The sequence below is a fragment of the Megalops cyprinoides genome, chromosome 9, assembly GCF_013368585.1.
Source record: "Megalops cyprinoides isolate fMegCyp1 chromosome 9, fMegCyp1.pri, whole genome shotgun sequence".
In the NCBI taxonomy this organism is placed as follows: domain Eukaryota; kingdom Metazoa; phylum Chordata; class Actinopteri; order Elopiformes; family Megalopidae; genus Megalops; species Megalops cyprinoides.
Genome location: NC_050591.1, coordinates 36,919,697 through 36,947,059, shown reverse-complemented (window position 1 = coordinate 36,947,059; position 27,363 = coordinate 36,919,697). Strand labels below are relative to the sequence as shown.

At 42.8% G+C, this 27,363-nt stretch overlaps 1 protein-coding gene across 12 annotated transcripts in view; it reads right to left on the bottom strand.

The window, feature by feature from the left end:
• ncam1b (neural cell adhesion molecule 1b) overlaps nucleotides 1-20,492 on the bottom strand; it is a 192,676-nt gene extending 172,184 nt beyond the window's left edge. For 3 of the 12 annotated variants that reach the window (XM_036535978.1, XM_036535984.1, XM_036535983.1), the window contains exon 1: nucleotides 20,195-20,492. In XM_036535978.1, the coding sequence (XP_036391871.1) occupies nucleotides 20,195-20,246 (52 nt within the window). In that variant the 5' untranslated portion in view covers nucleotides 20,247-20,492. The remainder of the gene's footprint in view (nucleotides 1-20,194) is intronic. The other 9 variants (XM_036535973.1, XM_036535975.1, XM_036535976.1 and 6 more) reach the window with 4 other exon arrangements.
• Between the last annotated feature and the right edge of the window lie 6,871 nt (nucleotides 20,493-27,363).

Sequence of the window (27,363 nt, the reverse complement as noted above, 5' to 3'; positions counted from 1 at the left end):
AGTAAAATAAATAAATAAATAAGGACATCACAAAACATGACAGAACAATGACTTATACAGACGCACTGAACTACAATGGTGTGCGTGTTATTTGCAGAACGCAGATTAAAACACATTAATACCTGACGCCAGCCCCTGTCTGGACACGCCCGTGTGTTCCTGTTGGGGTCTACACCAGGTGGCCCCCGCGGTACCTCTGCACCAGAACGGGCTGGGGACCACGCCCATCGGGCATGCAGAAACCTGCACAGGCACGGCTTGCTGAAGGTGCCATCACGATTAATGACACAATTAGCTGCACCGTCAGCCCTCCACACTGAGGGAGAATATGAAGGCAACAGCCTTCAGCAAGCGAGCTCCGCACCGCATTTAAGACTTTTAAAAAAAATTTTTTTTATACAGTCTACAGTTTTTTAATGCTTCCAATCTTTTTATTCTTATTGTCATAATGTGAGCAGGTAGAGATAAACGAGGTGTGAGTGATCAGAAAGACTGGTTTTAAGTTTAGAAGGTTTAATATCTGCAAAGTCTGCACAGTAAAAAAGCCACTGGAGATTCTGATTTTCTCAGCAATTTTATGCTGCCTTGCTATGATTGGCTGACTGGGTCTGTTACCTGCAACTGCACTGAAACACACTCAAACTCAATGAAGCCCCACCCAGAAAGCATCATATGCCAACCAAATCTTGTAAACTTCACTCATGCTGTATAATTACACATTTGCATTGACGTCAACTGCTTTAAATATTTACATGTAATTACTATAAAAATTTAAAGCGTGCAATTTGTAATTATGGGTGACTCTTATCCTCGTGTTCCAGCATTATTCCATCATCCAGTTTTTTTTTTAGTTGCCATGCAGATGCTTAAAGCACCCCTTACGTGTCCCTGACACAGGAAGAAACAAGGTGACCACATGTTGCTTCAAACAGACATGAAATATGTAATAAAGAACCAGAAATACACAAATTTTGCAGCAGTAGGTCCTCTGAGTTTTACTGGACAACGGATCCTGAAAATAATTTCTGCTGGCACCAGGATTTTCAGATATCCAGCCTGGCAGACACAAATTGGGCTGTTTAAGACAGCGAGTAACATGCTATGGAAACAGAGTTTGTCCATACTTTCCAAGAATGCAGTGCATTTCCTGTGAGCTTCCACATGTTGTGCTACACCAACAGCCTGTGTTTGCTGCTGACTGGATCCCAGCGCTGGGAAACACCAGGTGCTGAGGGCACGGGGTCGAGAGCAGCAGCCAGACCATAACGCCCTATGGCCAGCAGCCTCCTGCTGCCTGATGCCTGAGGCCAGGCGTGGCTGGCCTTGGTCGGCTCCTCAGAGGAGGACCTCCAGGGACATCCAGGATGCTGCTACGAGTGGTGCTGATGAGCCTCCAGGGGGTACTCCTCAATCTGGACCCAGTAAATCCACTCCTCTCAGCAGTGATTGGGGATACTGTGCTGTAGCAGTCAGCATCTTTCAGGTAAGATGTCATAGCAAAAACCTCTGATTCTGGCTTCACCTCCCGGTGAAGTGGCTACAATCAATCCCTCCTTCTCCACCTCGGCTGATGCAAGTTCCAAAGTGAGATGGCTGCTATGTGTCATCAGTGTGAGGGCTACACTCCAGTGGCAGGGGGTAAGAACCCACCCCACTATAAAGCACTCTGATCATTTTGAATCATCACCATTATCATCATCGTCATCACCATCATCATCAACACCATCATCATCAACACAATCATCATCATCATCACCATTAGTCCAGTCTTGAATGTTCTGGTTTTTGGTTTTTGGTTTCTGTGCTCATACAGAGGTGCCCATGTCTGTTTATCACATTAGTGAGCACTGGCAACGCTGCTGACACAGACGCCCCCAGCAGCTACACCAGCACGATGGCTGGCTTCAGTCACTGCGCATCTGATCAGACACAACATTCTGAAGCGCCAGGGAGCCGTCTGCGCTCGGATTCTCATACTCACATTCGGGTCTGCCATCACCGCTGCGGCGGGCCACTGCTGGTCCCCAAAAGGTGAGGAGTTTTGCCATCCCCATACGGTTTGCACAAGGTTTGGGTTTGCACTGTGAACACTCATTTGCACTGACGCTGCGTCCGTGGGTCTCAGGCTAGATTGCTTTATCAAGGCTTGTTTTTCCCCCACGCTCATAAACCAGGAGGAGAGGAGAGGAGAGAAGAGGAGAGAAGAGGAGAAGAGGGGAGGGGAGAGGAGAGGAGAGGAGAGGAGAGGAGAAGAGGGGAGGGGAGAGGAGAGGAGAGGAGAGGAGAGGAGAGGAGAGGAGAGGAGAGGAGAGGAGAGGAGAGGAGGGGAGAGGAGAGGAGAGGAGAGGAGAGGAGAGGAGAAAAGGGAGCATCACAGGCCTGAGTTTAATGTGGGCGGAAAGGTATTTTAATCAAACAAGAGGACTCTGTTTACCGCCACATGGTCTCCAACAAGATATTTCAATCCAATGAGAGGACTCTTTACGGCCAAACGGTTTCCAAACCGATCGGACTCATCGTCCTACTGCCACTGCCCACACGCTACATCCGCCACCTGCCCCTTACAGATAAATTCACAAATAAACAGCCTCCGCTCCAGCGAGGACAAAAATCAGTCAGGTCTTCTGCCTGTGCACTTCAGAGCCATTAGCTTTGCTCTGAACCGGGGCTTGCCAAAGTGCAGCCCACCTAAGGACTGTGAGGAACCCAGAAATGGCCTCTCCATCTCTCTCCGTAGACACCTGACCACAACAAGCAGTGCTGTGCCAAACACTTTTCTTGAAATTTACAACTGAGTGTTTTAGGTCTTTTAACCACACTGCAAAGAGCACTGCTGAACAAAGATACAAAACCTCAGCATGATGAAATTTCTTGAACTATGATTTCAGAAATTACAGGAAGTGCAGAAAAATGGAGCTATATGAAAGATACGTCATTTATTGAACGTATTTCTCTGTCAAGATAGTTGAATTCTCTTCAGTAGCCCACAGCAGTGAATTTTAGGAAGGCGGACCAAGGCTGGAAAGTAACATTCCTCATGAAAACTCTGCTATTCAGGCCTTTCAATGATTTATGACATGAAACATTCTGCCAAACCCTGGCTGTAGCTGTATATCCTGCTGATATGGGGGAATTTTTTATCCTTCTTTACCAATCTACAAAATGGAAGATTGTTCACAGCCTTGATGTTAAAACCTATTTATCATGCCATTTCCAGGAAGCAAACGATTATTTTTGCTGTTAGCCAGCCTCTACAGTGATGACAAAGGAAGGTAAACTGCTTTTCCAGCACGGAAATTTAATCTTAACTTCTGTGCCAGGAGATATTCGGTAGCAGGCGATATTCTTCAAAGAATACATATTTCCTCGGAGAAAACTGCAAAAATATTGCATTTATAAAGTTGTGGGGTATAGGGTTATGGTGAAATAGGCTTGACAGCTCAGCAGATCTAAAAGCATTGACAGTATGGTATTTTTCTTCTATTTCAGTTCAGGTCTGAATCAATGTGCTGTCAGAATTAGTGCTGCCTGTTTCAGACTCCAGCCACACAGGCTTGTTGCATCCCAAGCGTCTGGTTCCACACCCTCCTGCCTCAGAGACGAGGGAGTGGGGCGTTTCCCCCGCCAGGGTTTACCCCGCTCACAAACGCATCTGTCAGCAGAATCAGAGGCTAAGACCTCCTGATGTACAGGATTACTTCTGCTGGGAATCTGTGATGAGGCCAGCTTTCTCACGAAGATTCGCCACAAAGCCAATGAGGCATGACGGAGGATTCTGATCGCTACGCCTGGAACTATTGACTAAACAACGCAGGCAATGCTGTTGCAAACAGAATCAATGTCCGCCGTGTAACCCATAACACCGATTCCGCTCTGCTGGGGCGGGGGCTGGTGTGGAGGGGGGGCGGGTCGGTGAAGCTGGGGTGTCAATCTGGCATCAATCTCTCAAGTCTCCCATGAATACTACATTTGCCATTATGTTGCACCGTTGGGCTCTGCTGGGGGGGGGGGGGATCGGGGAGAGGTAGCTGTGGTATTACATTTATATTTGTGCTACTATGTATGCGTTTTCATTTATATTTAACCTAATTATTTTTTGAAAGGCAAGTGTATAATTACTGATGATATTCAGTTTCCAATTCAATTTACTCAATTTTATAGCATCAGTAAAGTGCTTTAGAGGCATAAAAAAAGAAATAAAACAAGGACAAGACAGTTCATAAAGTTAAAATTAACTAGATTTACATAAGAACAGAAAACAGAGCAAGATCAACAATAAATAATAAATAAATAAGGAACCAAAGTAACACCCATAACATTAAAAATTTGCAACAGCTAGCATCAGGAAGGGATGAAAATGATCTCTTCTGCAACATTTCTGAGGTGATAATGGGAAACTTTACAAATATGCTTAATAAGGAATTTGATATTAACATCTGGGTCGAAGAATATGCCCAGATTTCCAACCTCAGATTTCAAGTTCAGCCTTTGAGAGAGAGGATCCATGCAAAACAATGCTCTTGGGATGCCTCTTGGGACCAAATAAAAGGGCTTCTGTTTTGTCTTCATTTAAATGTAGGCTTCTTGACCATCAGTGACGGAGGGTGGTGGTGGGGGGTTGCTGCTGAGTTCAGAGGTGGACAGAAAGCACAGTCACTGATGCATGGGGCGCTTTCAGAGAGAGGGTCACGCGGATTAAACTGCGAAGTCCCGCAGCTGCTGAGGCAGTGGTCAGTTCTGTCCTGCAGCCACTCTGACGTCGGCGCATGTGGGGAAACATGGGTAATGAGCCACACGTTTCTGTTTCTGAAATGCACCTGGACACTGTCCTTAATCTGCTCCATTCCATCAAAGATACATGTGTGAAAAGCAAGGAAGGCATATGCTATAAACAAAAAGGTTATCGGCTATGCATACAGCATGCAACGGTCTGTGAACTTCAGCTACTCTCCCATCCTTCTCAATGCAACAGCTACTCAGAAGAGACGCCCTATTGATTCAGACTATTTTTAATTCTAATCCACTTACACTGGCAAACTCCTGTGACGTGTTTAGATCAGGTATCTGACACAGATTTTCGATATGAGCATGTACTGCACATTCAACTTCCCATCAGAGGATGCGGAAATAAAAAGACTACCTGGGTAAAACACCTGGCTTGTTTTGGCTTCACAGAGCAGTGCCCCAGTTTGTCCTCTGCAGACCTGTCCCAGCCAGTGAGGTCAAACCTAAGCAAGTCTTAATCTGCTGACATGCTTTCCAAACAGATCCACTGCCAGGTCACCAGCAGGTGGACGCAATCACGCCGCAGCAGAGGAGCCAACAGCGTGTTACGAGAAAAACACTGGCCACATGGCCCCAGATCTGATCCCGCTGCTTCAAGGCCCAGGCGCATGCAGACTGTCCTGGCCATTAGATGCACTCACTAAAGAAAGAGAGTCTCTTTCATGCATCAGTACACCAAAACAGGAGGGCATAAACAAGTTTTAAAACCAGTCAATAAACAGTTAATAAACATTAATTTTGGCCTGGAAATGAATGTGCCTGGGTGCAGACAAACACCGGACATAGGCCTCACTCAATTGTCAAAATGGATTTCCATTACAGACGAGTGCCTGTGTAAGGACTGTAGGTCTAGTCATCTCACATTTCCGGTCTCAGGAAGCCCTCATTGACAGAGAAACAGCTGGTAACAAGCTGTAGTTTTAAAGACACATACGAAAGACCAGAAGGACATTCTGTGCTTCAGTGAGCAAGGCGCAGCTCCAAAGCCGATACATTCAGGTTGCCCTACATCAAGGATAACAAGTCCCTCTTGTTGACATCGGTAAGGAGGCAGATAGTAGGGCCTGCGATCGTCTGATTGGGGCAGGGATAAGTGTAACAGCTGGAGACCCCTCCCACGGCGCTGCATCTGTGTGACTGCTCGTACCACACCACCCAATCAACAGCCACAACTGCATGCAAGTTCACTGGCTCTTGCATTCAGGTTTTCCTCATGAAGAGGAATATACCTTCATTTCAATTTTCTTGGATAACATGCTGAGGGTAATTTAAGAATCTGTTATGACAGCAGGCACAATCCCATATACAAATTACATGGCAACCCAGGCTGAACCACACAAAATCAGCGGAGCCAAGCACAGCAGTGAGGACCGTTCCCTGCAGGGATTCCCCTTCCATTCCAGATGGGCGTGGCCAACCTCTACGTGTGCCGAAAACATCCATCCTCTCTAAGCCTAACGCTTCATTAAAAACTTCCTTTCAATCTGCAGATGGATGGGAAAAATCAGTACTGGCTTCAATCCCATAATAAAACAAAAAAAAGACTGGCATTGTTTTGGTGCTGAAATCTTAACTGCTCTAACACGAGTACTACAAAAGGAAAACCATTATGGGGGACGTGTATCTGCCATGTGAAGACAGAGTACAATGTTGGCACTGTCCATCAAAAATGTCAGCAGGGAGCCATTCAGTAAAGGGCAAGTAATTCACTGTCTGAAAGCTGCAGTGACGTCAACAGGGAAAAAAAATAAATGACAGGCTCAGGAGAAGTGTGACACCCACAGCTCCCTCCAAACTGACTGATAATGAACATCTTCACAATTCTGCATCTGATACAAAAAATCTTTACACAATGACACTCTGCCTGTGTCAGAACATAATGCAAATCATTTCAGCAGCACTGAAAAACAAAGACATCAGCTCATGACCAAGTGTGAGATGAGTATGCTGAGAATTATGATTCACTAATTAACGATGTCTGACTCACCCGTGTCGGTCATCTGGAGGTATGACTGGTTTGAGGTAAGAACAAACATTTCAGAACAATTTGATCGAGCTAATTTCAAGCAGTTCTTGAGGGCACCAGATGAGATGGGAGTCTCAAAAAAGACAAGAAAGAAAGAAAGTCTTTGTGGTGGGTCAAATATTTCAGCTGAGCACGCATCTGCCATGGCTGACAATTACATGCACCATTTTTACGTCACAATACTGTCATTTAGCAGATGCTTTTCAGAGCAACTGACAAAGGTTACAGTTTTTTTGACATGTTATCCATTTGTACAGATGGATATTTACTGAGGGGACTGTGGGTTAAATACCTTGCCCAAGGGTACAATGGCAGTACCCCAGCGGGGAAGTGCACCAGCAACCTTTTGGTTACAAGCCCTACATCTACCCTAACATTCTGCAGCATTATTTTGCTCGAATATACTTCACCATGCTGTTCTTCAGCAGGCACTAGGACACTGCAGATTCCGCAGCTCTGCGTCTGATTGGCCGCTCAGTGAGGAGGAATGGAATATGGATGGTAAAAATGGAACACCGAGGGCAGTTGGTCGGGACAACTGTTCTGTCGCATTACATCACGCATGCGTTGCACGCATTCCTGCCCTCGCAGCCGCGTGCGCCGGCCGCATCCCTTGTCCGCTCCGGCCCCGATGCGGTCAAACGAGCTTTCCCTCCACAGTCAGGACAGCAGAGTCTTCGGTCTTCCATAAGAATGAAGGCCCATCTCTACAGACTCATTCCCAAACACCAGTGAGAATACCATTACCTGTGCAGTCTCACTGTAGGGTGTGTAACGTTGCACATGTGTACAGCACTTTCCTATTAACTGATGCATGTATGTGCTACTTCTCACAGAATTGTACAGGACTAGGCTGCGTGCTAGGCTGTGTCCGTGCTCTTTTTTAGATTCACTTCGCACTTGCTCTAGGTACAAGAATAAATACATTCCTTCCTAACAGTCTATACCCAGCTCCACCACCAAGAGAAATATTTCCTGGAGCAACAGCCACCCCAAACTCAAAATCTCAATCAACACAAGAGACTATCTTCTGATATTTCAGAGTTCAGAGGCAATCTGCCAAACAGGCAGGCTTCTCCTTGTAAAGATACGACTGTGCGATGATATACAACACATTCACGGTGTCAACGAGAACAAGAATCTCATTGTAAACCCAAGCTGCATGCTGGGATAGGCGGGCAGGATATTGTACTCAGGGATGTGTGGCGGTGCATTTAGCCAGGCAAGATCTACCTGCCGCCTCCCTCTCTCATCTCTGATCTATAGGCACAACGCAACCTCCCCTGCAGCTGTACCTGTACCTCTGATCTGAGCTCAGGTTCTGAGGAAGCTTCCCACTCCTGGGCCCAGCACAGGACTGCTTTTGATGTTGGATGTACACCACATCCTCAAACGTGTTTCCACAAATAAGTTAACAACAACCAAAAAAAAAAAAAAAGAACGCAGATGTTATTTTGTGATGTTTGTCACTGCATGTCATATGTTTTGTTATTTTGTGATGGTTACTGCCAATTAAAAATGACAGTAGCCCACAGAAATCCTTCTCCTCCCTTTGACATTAGCTGTGAATGTTTCTCTGTAATGAGCACAGCGTGAATCCCCCTGAAGCGCTTCCCCCAGCTGGATGGACACACTGAGCTGGAAGACAGGGAGGACACAGTTCCAATGGCTTTCCATTTCTAAATGGAAAAACTGTCCATTTTCACTGAGTAAATGGAAAGCATCTCATGTTTACAAGTAATCAATAAAAAACACAATATATGCGGGAGGAATGTAACTGATGTCATTCAAAAGCAGTTCTCCAGGTAACTCAATTTTTTAGATGGTGATCTACAAAACGCTCCACACAAGATGGCTTCTTTATTACACCCTTTAACTGGCATTCGGCTTCAAAGTAGTGAGGTCCACGAGCATATCAACAAACACTGAAGCACTTCAATGGCTTGCCCGGCTCATCTTAAGACATTTGCTTGCTAACACAGGTATGACTCATCTATTATTCTAAATGTAAATTATATCTAAATCTCACTACCTTCGCAGCCACATGGTGAAACTCTGCCAAGAAGGTGCCAAGAAGATGGCCAGCCTTCCTGCCTTTTCCTGCCACCAATGGTGCTCGTGACACACTGTTCTGGGGAAAAATTAGGACACAGAAGCAGACTGTGTCCCAGACTGCCCCCCCCCCCCCCCCCCTTTGCGTTTGCGTGCTCATTCACAGCGAGAAACATCAACCCCCCCCTCGCCATCACTGGGTGTCATAACACCTTGGGAGGCAAATTTGTAAGGAGAGAAGAGGTGTATTACGTCCCGAGGCGTTCCCTACGACAGAGACTTCGTGTCTGTGGTTAGTCACCCATGCAGCACGCTGTGCTTCATGAGAGATGCTATAAAAATGGAAACCCATCATTACCACCACTACCCTTACATGCAAGCCATAGGCAGAACACCTGAAAACTCTAGATAAGTGCACCTACGAACACAGTTCTGAATAAACCGTTTACATTCACTCCTTTACAGTTTTCAAATAGTAACTAAATATTCACATTTATTACCATCTAAATAACACTATACTATATTATAAATGATTAACATCCATTACCACATAAACATTATCCTATATATTATTAGCATATACCACCATGTATACAATACTACAAATAACCAACCACCAGCCTGCAGCCTCTGCAATCTCCACAGCCATGCAGCTTCCAAAGGCTTCTGAGATTTCTGAACTCTTGCACTCCATCAAGGGTACAGGAAACAGTTTGGTGAACTGGGAAGCAGCTCTAATTTAACTGGAAAACACACTTTCCACCATTTCAGGAAAGGCAACCTTCACCTTCCCCTCACCCTCGGTGAGGCTTAGACCCATGGGAACCGTCCAGTGCTATCGTTCCTTCCTCACTGGCCTAAGCCAGACAGAGCTCCAAAATGAGTCCGGCAAAGGCAAAACGAGGCGGAAAAGACTGTCCTTGTGTGACATCAATGTTCCACGCAAGCCTCAACGAGCTCTGACCCAATTTAAAAGGGCAGGCTTTCTCCTGCAAGAGGCAGAGGAAAAAAACAACTGCAAAAAAACCACAAGCAATCCAGAATAGCATGTTGCCCAATTAAAATCAAGCTAACCACTACAGCCTGTTGTCACTGAGTGCAAAAGTAGAAGAAAAAGCGGAAAAGACCTTAATTGCAGAGTCTTCACTGAGTTCTACAAAAGCCTACTCAGAAAGACCTCTGTGAGGGAGGGGGTGTTTTCAGGAGGGTCCCTCATTTATGCATACACAATAAAAAGAATATAAAATATGGAGCCAGAGAGGAGGCCTCAAAACATATTTCATGGTCAGCTCCTAAAAACGGTAACTTAATGTGTTCAACTAAAACGCTGTCATAGCTAAAAATTCAGGTGCTTTTAATGGGGCACCATTAATACTGAATCCAGCAGTCAGCATTCGCCTTTATTAAGCAACTCCTCCTGCTTCTCATCACTGTACTATGCTGAAAAAGTAAGTGTTTTCCAGCCTCCTGCCACCACTCCATTCACAGCAATCTAAATGTATTCATTTTTTTAATTACTGTGAATTTCTTTTAAGAACTGAGGGAACTCCCTTTGATTCACAAAGTGGTAGGTGCTGTGTGCGATTCAAACCCAATTTAAGACTGTAGATCATTTGGAGAAAGATATGTGTTACAAACAGGAAATACAAACATCTAGGAAAAGAAGAATGTTTGCTGTTTTAATCATGACTAAAAAAATAATTAAAATGTAGCTAATAACTAAAAGGCAACTAAATTAAGACCACAGAGTAGCCTTATGGATTTATACATGGATTGCATGGGTTTGTACACTTCTGCATGATATAAACTTGACAATGAATAATTTTCAAACAAGAAAATTATAAATGAATTACACACACATGATGTTGAAAAAATAATGAAGAGCCTGACAAATGTATTTCAATCCAGACAGGAGATAACCAGCTAACTATCCTAGGTACATACCAAAATGTAATTGTTAGCTAGCTAACATTATTTATAGTGTCATTTTTATAGTGTATTTTTATTTATTTATAGCGTCATTGCTGTCATGTAAGCCACCGTGAACAGCGGTAGGGAACATACCTCAGCACATGTTAAAGCATCAAAGTCAATGTCAAAGTTCTGGGTGATTGATTTAAAGAAATTTTTGAAATAAAGTCTTACCTGGCATTCAGACACTTAGCATGAAACATTTAGCCATACAACTCGCATCATAAATCTGCAAGCTGGAGTGTCATGTAACGAACACTCACGGTAATGTTTCCATTCAAGCCTTTTGTGGTTCCATTGCTCAGTTATAATCAAATGCAAATGGAAACTGTAAGACAGCAACATACTGGTGCACAACCTAACATCAGATCATCCATCCTCACAAATATGAATTTAAAAAGAGGCAACATGTGGCGTCAGTACACCAAAGCATAAACATAAGCCTAAACCAGTCACTGTAACTGCCTCCATGTTCTGGCGGTATGCCCCTCCCTTGGATGTTTAGCTTACATATATCAGGCGAAGTGTTTCAAAAGGCTAGCTGTCACTGAGTATGGCCAAATATCACCTTTCACACATACAGTCAGGCTATCATACCACCCCCTTCTGGCCAACACTCACACTGCACCCAAAAAAAACTGTGCAGTAATAAATCACAAACTTACAGACTGAATTACATGACCAAGGCCGCATGTTTGGCCATTACTTCAGAGGGAGATCATAAAAAATCCTAGGCAGGCTGTAAGGCAAAGAGATGAACAGGGAAAACCCCAGACTGGAGATTAAAATAAATCCCAACAGCCCTCACTGTGTTACAATGAACAAAGGCAAGGGAAAAAAAAAATCACATGCTTACAGGGACGGTGGAAATTATGAAGCTGTTATTCACTTTAATGAGCAATAATGCACCAAGTTATCAGCCAATATTATGCTGTGATAGTAAAATGTTTGAGTCAAAAAAATAAAAAAACACCATCATCATTTTATTTCATATTTCAATTAACCCAGCCTATTCTTATTATCTTTTTGGAGAGTTTTAACATTATAAATGCACGTGTGTTGAGAGGAGGAAGAGGAGAATGAGCACCAGCTGCGACAGGCAGCTTTTGATTATTTATAAGAAGCTCTGCTGCCACAGCGGGCGGGTCATTTTCCCATAATTCACTGCGCCTCGCATTAAAACATGACGAGAGGAGGGATGACAAGGCTCGGGACAGCTCCGCAGCCGCCAAGCTCGTCACTGCAGCCTACATTTCCCCCCGGACAGGAAATCAGTCGTGTAACAAATGCTCGTGCCATAATTCTTTGAAGACTGCTGTAATTAAGGGTCTTCGGAAAGCACAATTCACTCAGCTGGAACGCCAGTGCATCTCACAGCTGTACCTGTGCAGAGGGGAGAGGCTCAAATTTCTCTCACTGTGACCCCAACCTCTGAAGGTCAGACCATTTTTAAGAAAATTACACTAAACAAGGTGTACCAGGACAGAGTGTTCTGACAGGAAGTCCCAAAGACAGAGACCCAAAGAGTCTGAAAAGGTGCTTTAAATTCACAATGGAGCATCAGACTGTTCCATCTTATCAGTGACATCACAACAATGATTTGTTTAGTGTTGAACAGGTCAGAAATATGCATTGGTTTCATACGCAGAAATTTAATTGGCTGGAATGTCTTAAATTAACAAATAAACAACTGACTAACTAGTCAGTTTTTTTACCACAGCAAAAATGACTCACGAGGAAGTATGAGGTCAGAGGACAGGAACAGGCTAAAACCACTTTCCGTTAGACTCCGGAACCCACTGTTATTCCGGACACCTGTCCTAAAGTGTCAAACTTAAGACTGACCACATTGGTCAGTCTGATCAGAAAGAACCTTATACGACCCAAATACCTGTCATTTATTTTATTCATGTCTTCTTACTATTGTAAATAATGTGCATATTTAATATTCAAGTTTAAATGCTCCTCAATTTTCGCCTCAGTGAAGCAGAGGTGAGGAGGCTGAAATGGTTCTAGAATTATTTGTGTGAATACTGTATCCTGCATGTCTTATCGATTCTAACGATTCTTGAAAAATGTATTATAAAAACCAATAAAAATTTGCAAACAAAAGAACAGAACCACATTTTCAGCAGATGATTTTGTCGTGGCAGTCAGACTATTAAAACTAAGCCTAATTCTAGTCCCAACACTTGCAACACAGAACAGCTATGCGAATCTGTGCCAGGGAACCAGGTTTCAGAACATCCAACAATAAACTGCTGACCCAAAAGTCACTGGAACATTGCACTGGGTGGCACAAAGCCCTCAACCAATTACAGTATCTTTAGGCTGAACTGGAACACAGTTTTAGGGCAAGTCCTAGATGGCTCTCTTTAGTAGTCGAATTTATTAATGCTTTAAAGGCGGAGTGGAGCAAACCAGCCTTCTGCCAGAAATTAGTGCAGTCTTCCACAGCCCACTGAGCCAGTCATTAAAGCCAAAGGCGGGCCGATACACTATTAATTTCTTGGAATAAATACATGACTTATTCATAATTACCTGTGTACCACTTTAGGTAGGAGACTGTCTAGAGAAACAGAAAACCTGCCAACTGGACAGAAGGATATGAGGCTTTCGTATCACTCTCTGTAGGGAGTCAGAGGTATGAACTGAAAACATGACAGTGAAACGCTTATGCAGACAGGAACAGCTGAGGGAGAAACAGCCTGAGAGAGCTGCAAACAGCACGTATAATCAATCATTCCAAAAAAGAACAATACCTCCATCCAAAACGTCCAAAAGCATGCAAGAAACACAAAACTTTGTTGTAAACGGTTACTAATCAACTGTGACAACCAGCTGTGAGAAATATTTACAGCACAACATGCGTTCGTGTGCAATTACTACTGTGTAGCACAATTGGTTCCTGACACAAAAATGTCTCCGAGCTCCACTCACTAGCCCATAAATTACATGCACCCTGACATGCTGACTGCTCCCAAAGGACAGACTGAGACACCGCAACAGCCAGCTACGCTTCCACCACGGCGGATTACGGTACAGAATGTGACCTCACAATAGGCTAACTGCTATCGCCGGGGATTACATCACAGAGTGATGAGTCACTCCAAGAGTGGGGGACAGTATAGAACACATCTTAATGGCCCCTCCCCAATAGACATGTCATAAAGGGGGCTCAGGTTTGGTGCCCTATGAGTAGCCAATCAGCGGCTCCACCATTCAGCGGCCCTCCCTTTGAATGGAGCTGGAGTCCTTTGAGAGTACTTGGTGGGGGGGGGGGGGGGGGGGGGGGGTGCAGCTTTTCAGCACGGCAAACCCCGTTTCCCTCTTTTGTCTCTGGCACTCTATGCGAAGCCTTCAGAGCATATACAATGCAAATCAGCGTGGTTTCCATTCACAGAGTCATTAAAATGCAAAGACGGGCCTTCTTCAAACACCAACGATGGAAAACACAGAAATGAAATATCCTGACCTAGCGGGTGTCTACAGTACCAAGCCTTTTATTTCTCCATTCATTTATGCAGCCTATTTCAGCATCAGCAGGACAAAAATGAAGATGGTGTTTTTCAGTATTTAAACAGATGGCAAGACTCAATCCAAACACCACTACACATGTAGAGGAAACGAGAGAAGGTGTTTAATAAAATATTGCAAAGCTGTGATAACTGCAGGAAGAACGGTGAAAATTTTAAACTAATTTTTAAGTGCATTTATATGCATCATACAATAGGCAGCAATCGAAACTATTTTTGGGTTAGAAAAAGCACTATTAAGTATTCACACCATTAACAACAAAAATTTCATGTTGACTGTGTTGGAGTAAAGAAGGCAGTAGATACTCTACTCCTATCTGTGGATCCTAAAATACAACTTCTTTCAAAATAATGATCAAATGTTGTCTTTAGATGCCATTTTTAACCAAGGAACCCTACACTGGAAATTCTGCTCATTCATGACAACACATTTTGTTCTTACTAGCATATATAATTTCCATATACTAGATATGTTAACAAGTATCACGTTGTTTGGATATTCAGCAAAGCTTAAAGAATAAGTAATTAATCCATCAGGAGCTCTTAGAGGTCCCAATTAGGAGTCAGTGTCCCCCCCCCCCCCCCCCCCAATGCAGATTTGACAATTGTGGTGCCTGAAGAGAAGATAGCCAGCTGAAACTCCCTCTTTGTTTGAATAAATTAGCTGACAATACATATGTACTGCCAACACTTAATCATCATTGGCTACTTGACACCATCACCTGGGACAGTGCATGAGGAGCTGTCTTCCTCTGTAATGGAGATGCTGCTTCAAGCGTAACCAACACAACAGAGGAGGAAAAAGAAAATGGCCAGGGGGAAAAAAAACGCAAGGCTTTGTAATCTCTAAGGACTACATCAGACATCCTTAAGAGCAGTGCTTTCCGCAGTGCTTTCCTCAGTAGGGCCACTGGAACCGTGCCAAAGTGGTACAATCCACAGCTTCATGCGCAACCAACTTCCTGAAAGCCCAATCGGCACCATGCTCTGCAGCGCCCTGGCGGAGCATGCAGGAAAGCAGCCTTTCGCTACCTTCTTCATTAAAGCACACAAAGGTGCACCGTCCCTTAATAGGAAAGAGGCCTCGATCTGTTGTCAAGAAGGAGCACGTTTGTGTGGGAAAAGCTGAAGCAGAATAAGAATACTGTGGTCAGCTGCGGCACTGCAGACGAACACTCTTCCTTTTATTTGGCATTCCGGGCTAAGGCACCCAAGGCTCCCGAGTCAAGACACCAGGTTTTCGGCCACACCCAGATACACCTGAGATGAGCAAACTCTATGTATGCCTGACCATGGCCATCTCCAGAGTGCACATACACACCTAAGGCAATCAAAAAAAAACTCTCACTATCAGTCTCTGGTATCAGACAAAAATGCCCAAGACATTCCAATGCAGGGTTATTCCCTAAGCCTTCCTCAGCAAGGACAGACAGCCTTAGCAAAATAAGGCTACCACCGAAGCGACATCTTAATTTGTAGCCTTTGAATAACACATCTTAATCTTTATGAACCAGTTTACCTGCGTGCAACGCACACTGCCTCCCCTCCACCGACTCGAGCAAGCTCAACAACGCCCCAAGCCCCCCCCAAACCCGCCAAAAATGATGCTCAAGTAGCCTGTGTGTTGAAGATGGTAGTGAAAGTACAAGCCGGGTTATCCTCATCATTCTAAAATGCAATCAGCTAGTAAATTATGGGAGAAGCATAGAACATGAGACATGAGGATATTACAATAAGGAGTAATGAGAATATTTTCATAAGAACTAATGAATAACCAAATGAATTTCTTCTGTGTAAAATCCTTTTAAACTCAGTTTAAACCAAAGACAAGTGTAAACATGGGCAATTTTACATACTTATGTACTAAATAGTTTAAGATACATCCAATGTGTATTTAGCAAATTTAATTTATTACACACTTTCTTAGATGTATATTCAAGAGTTATGGTTCTATTCTATTTTCAGAAAGAGATTTGTTTTAACAAACTCAGCACCACCCCCGCCAAAAAAACGAAATAATCACAGAGTAAACACTGCAATGTGCCGAAAGTAAAAACGGACAGCACAGACCGAAAAACAGGAGTGGGCGATACAAACACCCCCCTCCGCCCCCAGCAACACCGTCACCGTGTACTCTCACCAGCACAACAGCCACTGTTGTTATGATGTCTACAATCAAGCATCTTAGCAAATAGAAGGGTAGCTTTAGAATACAATATCCACAATCTGTCATAAATCTACAGGACATGAATTAGCTTAAACGAAAACACTGGTTTACAAGCCTTCAACTTTAGGTTCTGTCTCTCCCTCCTTTCCACACAGTCTAAAACTTGCAACAGCTGGATATTTCTTTTCATATTCTTTCCAAGCAGTGGACTGAAACGTGACAATTTTCCCCTTGTTTGGCTTTTACAGTTTCCCCTACTTTAAAATAGGCTATTTTATTTTCACAGTGGCTTTGAACCTCCCTCAGAAGTTGAAGCCACAGATGTTAACCATCTTCAGATGTTTTCGTTTCAGCTGTTGGCTGCTCAGCACTTTGCCTCCAGCTGACCCACACTGCACATTTCCACACTGCTAAACAGCTCTTCCCCCTCAATTCTAACACAAAAATCTGCCTCAGATTATTTGTGATAACATTCATGCAGATTTTCATCAGCGATTTTCCAATGACTAAAAGAGAAATATATTTCAGGAACTTTATCATGTCTTTCCGCCCCAAAAGCCATGATGAGAAAGCACTGTGTGAGTGTTGTAAATGTGCTCAAATGCCACGGCAGCCACAGCTTAGCCAACTGCACGCATCAAAAAGGTGACAGTGTTTCTGAACGGCTGCGACACCAGCGCAATGTCAGAATGAGACACAAAGTCAGGCAAACTCCATGTTCTCCTGCACCTCTTGGCAACAAATCCCATCATAAAACATAAACTACCATATACATTCTATACAGATCTCTTCTCAATGATACAAAAGCCAAATACAGCAGATGACTACTGATAAGAGGTCTATTGAATACAAAAATATCAAAATAATGCTAAAGCAAAACTACAGCACGCATTTCCGCCATACTAAGACCAAAACAAGCAGTAAGGTGAATGTCAATGTCCAGCACTACAAAAAGTACCCTAGGTGGAAAAAAATTCGAAAAGATGACTTCATTGCCAAAACGTTAGGAGCTACTATTCCAGATACTGACCTAAACTCTAGTCTCATTCTGTGCTTATCAGTGAATGCTTCCCCATATGCTGTTTTGAGTCTGCCATCACACAGTAGTGACATCTTGTACTCAGATTTTTGTAGTCTTCAATGCATAGTATTACAAACGTTCACTAAACCTCCCAAAGCTAGTGACTTCCTCCTGAGAGGAAAAAAACTGATTACATTTAAATACATCAGAAATCTGAATGTCACACCACTGGATATATTCCAACAAACCGTTTAGCATTTACTCCTTGGAAGGGAGCCACACCAATTTCAAACTTTCAAGATCTAGGCACTGATATATAATAAATTATCAGTGACTTGAAACCACATTTAAATGGATATGTGATTAGACTTATCCTAAACAAATATTCAAAATTTCCTTCTGACAGCAGAGGAGCAATACCGAAATTCCCCTGATTAATCATAATTTCCGAGAGTCATTCTACAGAGTTATGCCTTATTAAGTGGGAAGTGATTTCATCTCTGCGGATTAGCCTTCAATTTAAATCGTCAAATTGAATTGAGGAATTCTGGTCAATGTCTTGCGTCTGGTCGTTTGGGTTGTGTGCTGACTGCGCATGAAAACCCCCGCATAAAGCATTGCTTCTGCGGACAAAATAAATTCTGTGTTCAATAAAATATTTTCGCTTAAGACAGCCATTGTCTAAACGCCTAATTTAAATGTTAATTCCCCGCGCATACTGATTTAATGACGACCATTTGAGTTCCCCTCCTCGCAGGGCTGCTCGCTGCCCCTCCCCCTGTCCCCGCTGATGCTGCTTTCTGCTCGAATCCTCTTGTTTTCGGCAGCTGCTAGTTCTCCTCCTTTGAGCGGACTATCCAACCGGCCCATTTACGCAGCGTGGGCTAATTTTTCTGCCCAACCGTTCTACGTCCTTTGTGTTGCTCCACATCATTTATCATTTTACAAAACCACAACAATAATTACATTTAAAAGACAAGACAATGTTGTTTTCAATCAGCACATATGCAGGAGTTAACCTAAAAACGGTTTCATAGTTCAAAAACTATCGACAGTTTACTATACCTTTACGTTATATGCACCCAACGTTACATGGTGAGAATAACCACAGTTCTTTATTAATATATATATATATATAAAACTATGGCATTATTCCCGCCCAGGATCACTGCTTTCTGATTGGGTGGAATCGTCTTCACTCCCAGCACAGGTACAGCGTCTGCTGGTTCCTACATTATAATACAAGCAATGGCGTTATCACCAATATGAAATCAATTAGTTCGCTAAACGTTTAAGATAATAGTCTTCTCGAAATGCAATAACTGCGGAGACACGTCAGCGTTTTATTTTGGATACAAACCACACCTTCTAAACCTCCAACAATTTATAGCTAGTTTGTCCGTTGCAGCGCGGATTACACCTGTGGTCAATGTATTAGCTAAACTGAAACAGTTTTTTTTTTTATCTTAAACGCAGAAAAAAATAAAATAAGGTGCATGTGCACTGACTCTCCAGTTAGCAAGATAGCAGCGTGCTGGAAAGGTTAACTTGCAAGCTGCGTGCATCAGGGTCTTCATGGGAGCCGTTATTTTGCGTGTTGCTGGATAGCCAGAATAGGAATAAAACGGTTTTAGCTAACTAGTTTACCGCCACAAATATAAAATAAGGGATAACTGGTTCACATTAGGACGCATATCTAGCAAGACAGTTTTACCAACTATGGAACTGAAGTATATTTCGAGGTGCGCAACCAGTTTAATAGAAACACACATAAATAGACTGCTAATGTAAGCCTAGATAACGTTGTCTAAGTATGTTGCTTACAGGCTATTTAATGTTACCTAACAACGCTACAACATTGAAAATAACGTGCGCTCCATCTAACCCACCATATCACCGAACTGATACATGCAGCTTGCAGAAAAATGCACCTATTGTTTTCTCTCTGGTTACTAAAGGATAGCCACTGAGAAATTAAAAAGTAATACTTCTAAAATTAAGGATAGGAACAGTATGTTCCGTGGACATGTTGATAACGTTATGTAGCGACGCTCTGATTATTTCTTGCCAACTTGCCGGACAGCCAGTTAGCCCTCACAGTTGCCTAATCGTTCTACTTACGACAAACGGGCTTGTTTGTGATATCCAAACTACCAAATACTGCTATCCAAACAGTTATACGTTTGCTGATCTGACATAACAGCTGAGTTTGGTATGAAGCTAGTTGGCTACCACTAAACTGTGCTCGCTTAACAACAAATGTTAGTTTGCTGGCTAAGGATGCGAACCGCCAAACAAGTGCAACGCGAGCAGCGTGAAGTATCAGCCAACGGATCTGCACACAACATAGCTAATCACCATCGATGCTCACACGACCCAAGTTTTAATTCGTAATATGAACGAAATAGCATTTTCCTGTTCTTTAATATGAATAATAAGAACAGTAAAATTCTGCTAGACTGGCTCCAGTTTTCCAATGACAGTTCCAGCCCTATTTTTAAATATTCCATTGATGTAAAGCAAACAGACGTGGAAGGAGGCCAGTGCACCTTGCAGTTTACATTAAAACTTGCGACGAAAACACTTTTCTCTCCCTTCTCAAAACAAAGCTAAAATTGTTAAAATCAAGATCTTACCTGCAGTGCCAAAGAAAAGCAATGCCCAGATGAGATCCTTGGTTTCAAGCATTGCAATCGCTTAAATAAGTGATATTTCTTGCTTTACAGAGATATGTCCTCAGAAAAAATATGTTGAGGACCTTGGATGGGTGAGTTGTAATTCAATGCAAAATTTCCGCTACTTTTGTATGGTTGCTATTATTAATTTTATTTGAATGTTCCTCGGTTGGTTTCAGTGAATGCTCGCTCGCACGCTGCCCGCAGAAGGAGTGACAAAAAAACAGCCTCAGCACACAAACGCGAATTAATCCGCCTGGGCAAAATCACTTGCGCGCTCTCTTCCGATGGGGCACTGGATGTACCTCCACTAACTCGTCAAATAGTGCGCCGAGCACTCCCGCATCTAAATCGATGGCTCGCCCGCTGCTGCTGCGCGTCTGAAACGGCAGAAGGGGTAGCTGTCGGTATTTGGAAAATCTTGGCATGGAGCCCGTGGAGGAATTGGGAATAAGTAGCAATCGCGCAATATTGACAATCCCATTGAGCTCATTCCCCGGCACGTGCGTTTTACTCCGATGGGTTTTGTGGTTTTTTTTTTTGTTAGAATTTATTTGCCTATTTCATTAGTGATAACCTAAACATCGCGTCGTCTTACATTGCATTGTAAGTGACGCAAAAATCAGCTTGATATGCAAAGAATTGTATGCGTTGTTAAAATTACTCTATGTTCGTGTCATTCTACGTTCCTGTAAATATGTGTGAGGTTTATCAGGGCGGGTTGCGACACCCATGCCCGTTAGACTATTGTTCAGGCACAGCGTGTTTTAGGAAAAAAATTGTGGTGTAGCACAAATGCTTGCTGTTACTGTGCCACACAGGGTTGTGTCACCGCTGGTTCACGCAGTGAGGTCTCTCTCCTCCAGCCATCTCTTTCGCGTCAGGCATTTTTTCCCCGTTCGCAGCGCCTCAACCGATCCAACCTCAACAGTTCGACAACGTGTTCAACTGGCGGCAGGCGAAACAAGAAATGCTTCGTTCACGTTTTCACTTTGCAATTAATCATCAGCTGTAATTCGCTCTCCTTTCAGAGTTTAATCCACAATAAAATGTCATATAATCATATATTACATATATCATGTGTCATATAAAATATTGAATTTCTTCAGCAGGCTAATAACTATGTATTTTGCTAATTTACCATTGACGCATTTAGTTTCATACAGATAATTCAGATTCAGTTAATTCTGCAGAATACGTGCATGCCTGTGTATGAGTGGAGAGTCTAAAAATGAGTCTTTAAAGAAATCCATGGCTTTCTTCCAGTCATTGTAAACTCAGCATCTGCAAAATGTTGCTCATTTTCCAAGAAAGTACCAGGCCTTAGTGGCTTTTGGTACATACTTGCCTTTGGGAACAGCCTGCTACTTCATGTGGTACCAATTAATCTTCAAATGGAGTCATATTTATCTTCAAACCATATAAGTCTGTTCCTGAAATAGTCACATCAGTACAAACTGTTGTGATCTTTCTGTACCAGACCCTCCAAAATATTTTTTTTTTCTCTCTGACAAACAATCTGATGTCTTAATATCTTTAAATTTATTTTCAGTGAGACATGAAATTGAAGCAGCCACTCAGGAACATTATACCAGAGCAGTCTGCAGTTTAAAGCTCATATTTATTGCTTTACTGCACACTGTTTACAATATTGAAATGAAGAGTCTGCTCAGCTTCTCTATTAGTGGTGGTAAGCAGTCTCTCAGACGTCACCTTTTCCCCAGTTTGCTCCTGGAGTCTTATAGGTTCATTATGTCTCACTGTGAGATATCTGGCAGTAATACCTTGTTACCTTTTCCTTTTCATTACACTTAGACCATTAGATTTTTTTTTCATATCCTGATTTTGCTTAGGTGGACAATTAACAGTGACAATTCAAAATGAAAAGTAATTTATTAGAAAAGAAGAGGAACCCCTCACTTCTAAGCACTGAGAAGTGTACACTACAAAAATGCCTATTGATTCTTTTTCCTATTGATTGATTCTCACCCAATGATTCTTAATAGGCACATTGCATCAGAATATTGGGAAGACAGAGGAAGTGTTTTCCACTGAAAGTCCAATCAGTTATCTCCAAATCAGTGTTTTAGATTGTGTGCTTGGAAGGTCTGCCTAAATACTTTCAAAACTCCTCACCTCTTCACAAAAGTTCAAATGAATATCAATTACTCCGTAGTCCAACATGTTAGAATATAACTGTAAGGGGAACTTCTGATAATTCTTCAGAAGTTAGCCCTAATTTCAAGTCAGTCTTTGGGTAGCACTGTCCATGTAAATTAACAGAAGTTGTCTGTTCTTCCTTACAGTGGAGGGCATTAACGCTCATCATCCATAGCCAGTCACTGATGTATTTGTGTCTGGCTCTGTCTGGCACAGTTGGCATAGGCTGGTAGGCAACGTTCTCTGAGGAGAAACAGGTCAGCGCTTCTCTCTCTCAGTGGGTGGGATACCAGCACTCAGGAGATACGAAAACAGTAAGAAAGATGCTTCCTTCATGCCACAATTGGCACTCCATCAGTTGTTTCTGTTGCAATATGAATGTTTTCCGCGGTGAAATGTGTTATCACCCGTAGTATAGGAAGACCAATGAATAATGAACACATCAGTTGGAGATTAGCTCTAAATCCATTACAGAAGGAATGCAGAAAGAAATGGGATGTTGCTGGACGTGGGGCATGGCAGAGGAAGCTGTTACTATAGATATCATCAAAAGAGCATTTCCAGGTCAGCTACTATCAACACTGCTCCTTCTTCCCCAGAATGCATATTTCATCTAAAAAAAAAAACTGTGGCTAAGCAGTTTTCTGCTCTGACCTCAATTTAGACGATCAGACTTGAGTCAAATAAGGCAGTTTTCTTTGCATATCTGTTATTCAGATATTGAGGACATATGTGTCAAATATCCCACAGGATACATCTTTACCAATGGTACAGGGCAAAAATCAGCAAAAAACAGCCAAAAATGAACACAAAGTATGAATTGTCTTGTAGAAATGAATGCTTTGCAGCATGATGATTTTAAATCTGCAAAACGCAAAAACAGCCACTTCTGCCCTGCTGTGAAGAGCAGAGCCAGTCTCATGTGGAAGACTCTTTTCTGAAGTCTTTACAGTCGCTGGATTGTTTTTTGTCGACAGTAAGTTTTTGTTGAACAAATCATGGCGCTTTGATTTTCTGATCACGCTAAGAACAGATGAACTTGCTTAAAACACCCCTCTCTCCTTTGACAGACAAAGTTTGGTTTGTTAAATGGAAAACCTGCTCGGCACCCCCCGGTATTCTGCCCAGTCACGGAGACACCAACGCAAATCCTCTGTACGGATTGGTAATAATAATACTGCATCATCTAACTGAGATCTGATTCTGAATGAGCTCTTAACATTAAAAAGAGATGGCAGACATCGGAAGGAAGAGTAAGAGAAAACAAATGCACACAAACACACCTGAGGTGTACAGTGGCTAATCCAGCAAGATTAGTATTACACTTTTAGTATTAAAATATGTGCAAGGATCCATAACGGTCAGCTTAGCTGGCATTTTGTAAACATAGAGGAGTCAATTTACTAAAAATATATTTTTCAAACATATGACCATGGCAACATGGCAATCCTGAATGAAAGTACACAAGCCTGTGGGGGTGGGGCTTCACTCACATGCTGTATGTCCAATGGTGTAAATGGAGTACAGGTTCTGTTTTTAAATACAGGAGCATACTATGAAAACTGTGACAATAAATTGTATATGCCAATTGCCTACCCATGCTTGTTAGACAAATGTTACAAGAGCAACTTATAAAGTTCACAAATTATCCTTTTATTCAGCTAGATATTTTTATTGTGCCAATTATCTTGCCCAAGAGTGCAACAGTGCTGCCCCACCTGAGAATTGAACCGCCAACATATTTTGTGTTAAAAATCCTGTTCTTTATCACTTCACCACACAAATGTTCTCTGAAACAGCATAGTCGCATATTATTGCTCATCTCTTTAAAGTGACTAGGTATCATCAGGGCTTGTAGGCACCCCTAGTGTGCCTTTGTGTCCTATCCCCTTAATACAGATAAACATTTGGACATTTTCAACAACCAGAAATTTATGCTGTCACATAATTGTGTGGGTATTTGGAGCAAAAAATGAAACATCTTTTTTTTTCCATCCTTCAAGCGCTCTATACAGTAGCTGTGCCACCAAAGCTCCCATCATAATATTCATAATGTGTCCACTTTAACACTACAAAAGCCCTACACATTCAGAACCATTCAAAAAGCTTAAAATGTTTGTTTTGCAGGCGGGTGAAGTGCCACTTGTTGTGTGCTCAGGAACAGCGTGTTCCCAAGATGCAGGAATATGCTGATGATTGTGGCAAGAAGTACAGCACTTTATTGTCCCAGTGACTGTATTTGAAATATGTAACCTTAGATCAGATTAGTTCTGTCTCGCTACACTGACCTTGTGCTCAGCTTCAGCACTATCTGCTTTGTATGACCTGTACACATGTTGCCCTTGTGCCTGTTTGCCTACTATATGCACTTTTGTATGTCGCTTTGGATAAAAGCGTCTGCTAAAGTAAATGATAATTAAGGTTAGAAGTTACATTCCACCAGCCGTTTGGATGTGTGTCATCTGTGGCACCGGGCCACCCCTCTCTGTCCATCAGCTGCATCCTCTTTCAGCTTCTTATACATGTACTGTATGTAGTATCAAACACACTGCCCACACACTGTTCTGTAAAATGCGTTTAGCGGAATCCACCTAAGCAAACCCACAATAGAAGTCATACACCGAAGCAGTGGTCAAAAAAAGAGTAAGAGGGTTTTTTTTTTGTTTGTTTGTTTCTTCAAAGTAATATTCTTCAGAAGAACTTGACGGTTTGCATCCACGATAACCTGAGGCTATATAAAGTGACCTATTGATTTATATTCGGCTGAATAATTCTGTGTAATAATGAAGATGAACAAAAAGGTGGCATTAAAAGTGACCCCTCCACCTTCGCTTTGGCAATTTAGCACGGCAGCTTCCAGAATCATACTGTGTAATGCTGCATTTCAAACGCTTCAAGGTCTGCTGTGAGCCAAGGTCCATGCTTCCTTCATAAATAACACATGCAGGTGTCTGTGCATTTTCAGTGAAACTCCTCTGGTCTTACCGCACTTAGAGACAGTTCTGTGGGTATAAAACACTCCACAAACCTTTGATAAATCTGCCGCTGAAAGTGAACCTCTGAGTCAGCACTTTGCTTGTGACCTGACCACTGTGACTGGTTTTGATTCAGTCATTTAGCTCAAAAGTACAGTGCCAGCTAGGAAAGCATGACTCAGCAGATATCGGAATGCATTGCGTAGCAGTAATGATCATTGCGTTTCCTTTTCACCCTGAACTGCCAAATGGGTTTAAACCCCCTCCTGAGACCAGTGAAAGCAGAACATTTTGGAGGAGGGATACTGGCGATGGTCTCTGTGCTGTGATGGTCTCTGTGCTGTATGAGGGTGCCATTTGACGAGGAGGGATTTAAGATTGCAGGTTAGTCATCACACTGACCTGACCTGAATCCTGCTGATCCCATTTGGGATCAAGCTGCAGCCAGGAGGATGAGCAGGGGCCAGGAGAGCTGCTGGGAGCTGTGGACTGCTGTAAAAACCACCTGGGACAGACCACAGCACGGGCACACTACCTGCAGACCTGATTCAACTGCAGGGCAGGGAGGCGTGAAGCTGTCAGAAAGACAGAGTGGATATGCACGGCCTGTGTGTCTGTCCGTGTGTGTGTGTGTGTCTGTGTGGTTTCATAATCAAGTTCTCCACGATTAAACAGTTGCCTTTCAGACAAGTGCCATAATTCTCTGTGACAGAGTGTTCGTGACCAGTCATCTTTTACTCGCTGAGAGTCCTAATGCTGTCATTTTCTCAACTTGCACATATTGTTCCATGCACTGTACTCAATATCTGTATAACGTATAGAGCATTGAACACAAATATGTTGATTGAATGAGACACTAGTACAGTCATGCTAATGCTAAGCATTAATGCTATTGGAAATGTTTCATTTAACTTTTGTTGCATGCTTATATTGTATAGGGATCATGAAATCTGTACAGTTAAGCTGCCGTTAGAGTCTGTACTGTTTGATGTGGGCATTTTGAGTTTTTCCTCAGTAACAGATGTGGAAACAATAGACAGGAATGAGAAAAAAACCCTCCGGTACACAGTGCATGATCAGATCTGTACAGCCACAGGATTTTTCTGTGACATACAAAGACAGCTGTTCTTGGAGACATCAAAACAGTATAATCTCACAGCATGACTGAGTGGCTCCCAGCCCTCTCAAGTGTGCTGTATCCAGCACGGAAAACATGGCTTTAACCATGAAGCAACACCAGCATAGATCTTGGCACAATTTAAAAAGGGCCAAATCCATTTGAACTCTGCATGCTTAAATAATCCAGTCAGAGAAATTAGTGTGGCGATATTTTTGTCCAGTTTCCCTTGTGCCATCTATTGGATGACCCGTGGATTTACCGTTTGCAGTTTTAGATGATTTTGAACATCATTTCTATTCTGTTTTATAATTTTTCACTGCATATTTCCAGCCCATTTTTTTGGCTTCACTCCCATATCTCAATAGAACGTCCACAGCTGTTGCGCTTCTGAGCAGTCTGTAACCGAAGAGTCATACTGGAGAGACAGATCCTTGCCTCTCTTCTGCAGGGCATCGTGAGTTCTGCGTCACTGACAGACTCAACCTCGCTGCAGCATCATGGGAAATGATGTGGATGGAAGGAAGCACAATCACTGTTCGTGAAGGCAGGGATCACGACACCTAGTGAGGTGATTTTTCAAGGTGAGTTTGCATTAAAAGCCACATTGGGTTAACCAGAAAAAGGAAATCACCAACAAACAAAGAGAAGAAAACACACATAAACCTAAGCGGGGTATTGACTGAAACATTACCCCTTGGCCACAGGCAAAGTCTGTGTTCTTTTGTCTGTGCTGTTTGCTAAACAAGCCACAGGAAATAAATCTGGGTTCTTGGCAACAGGAGCTGATTTTAACCAAATGAAGCATGCCTTCAGACAAACGTGCGTCCTGACTGCTTAGTCTTCATTCGGGCTTCCTCCGAAGGCAAGTGCTTGTC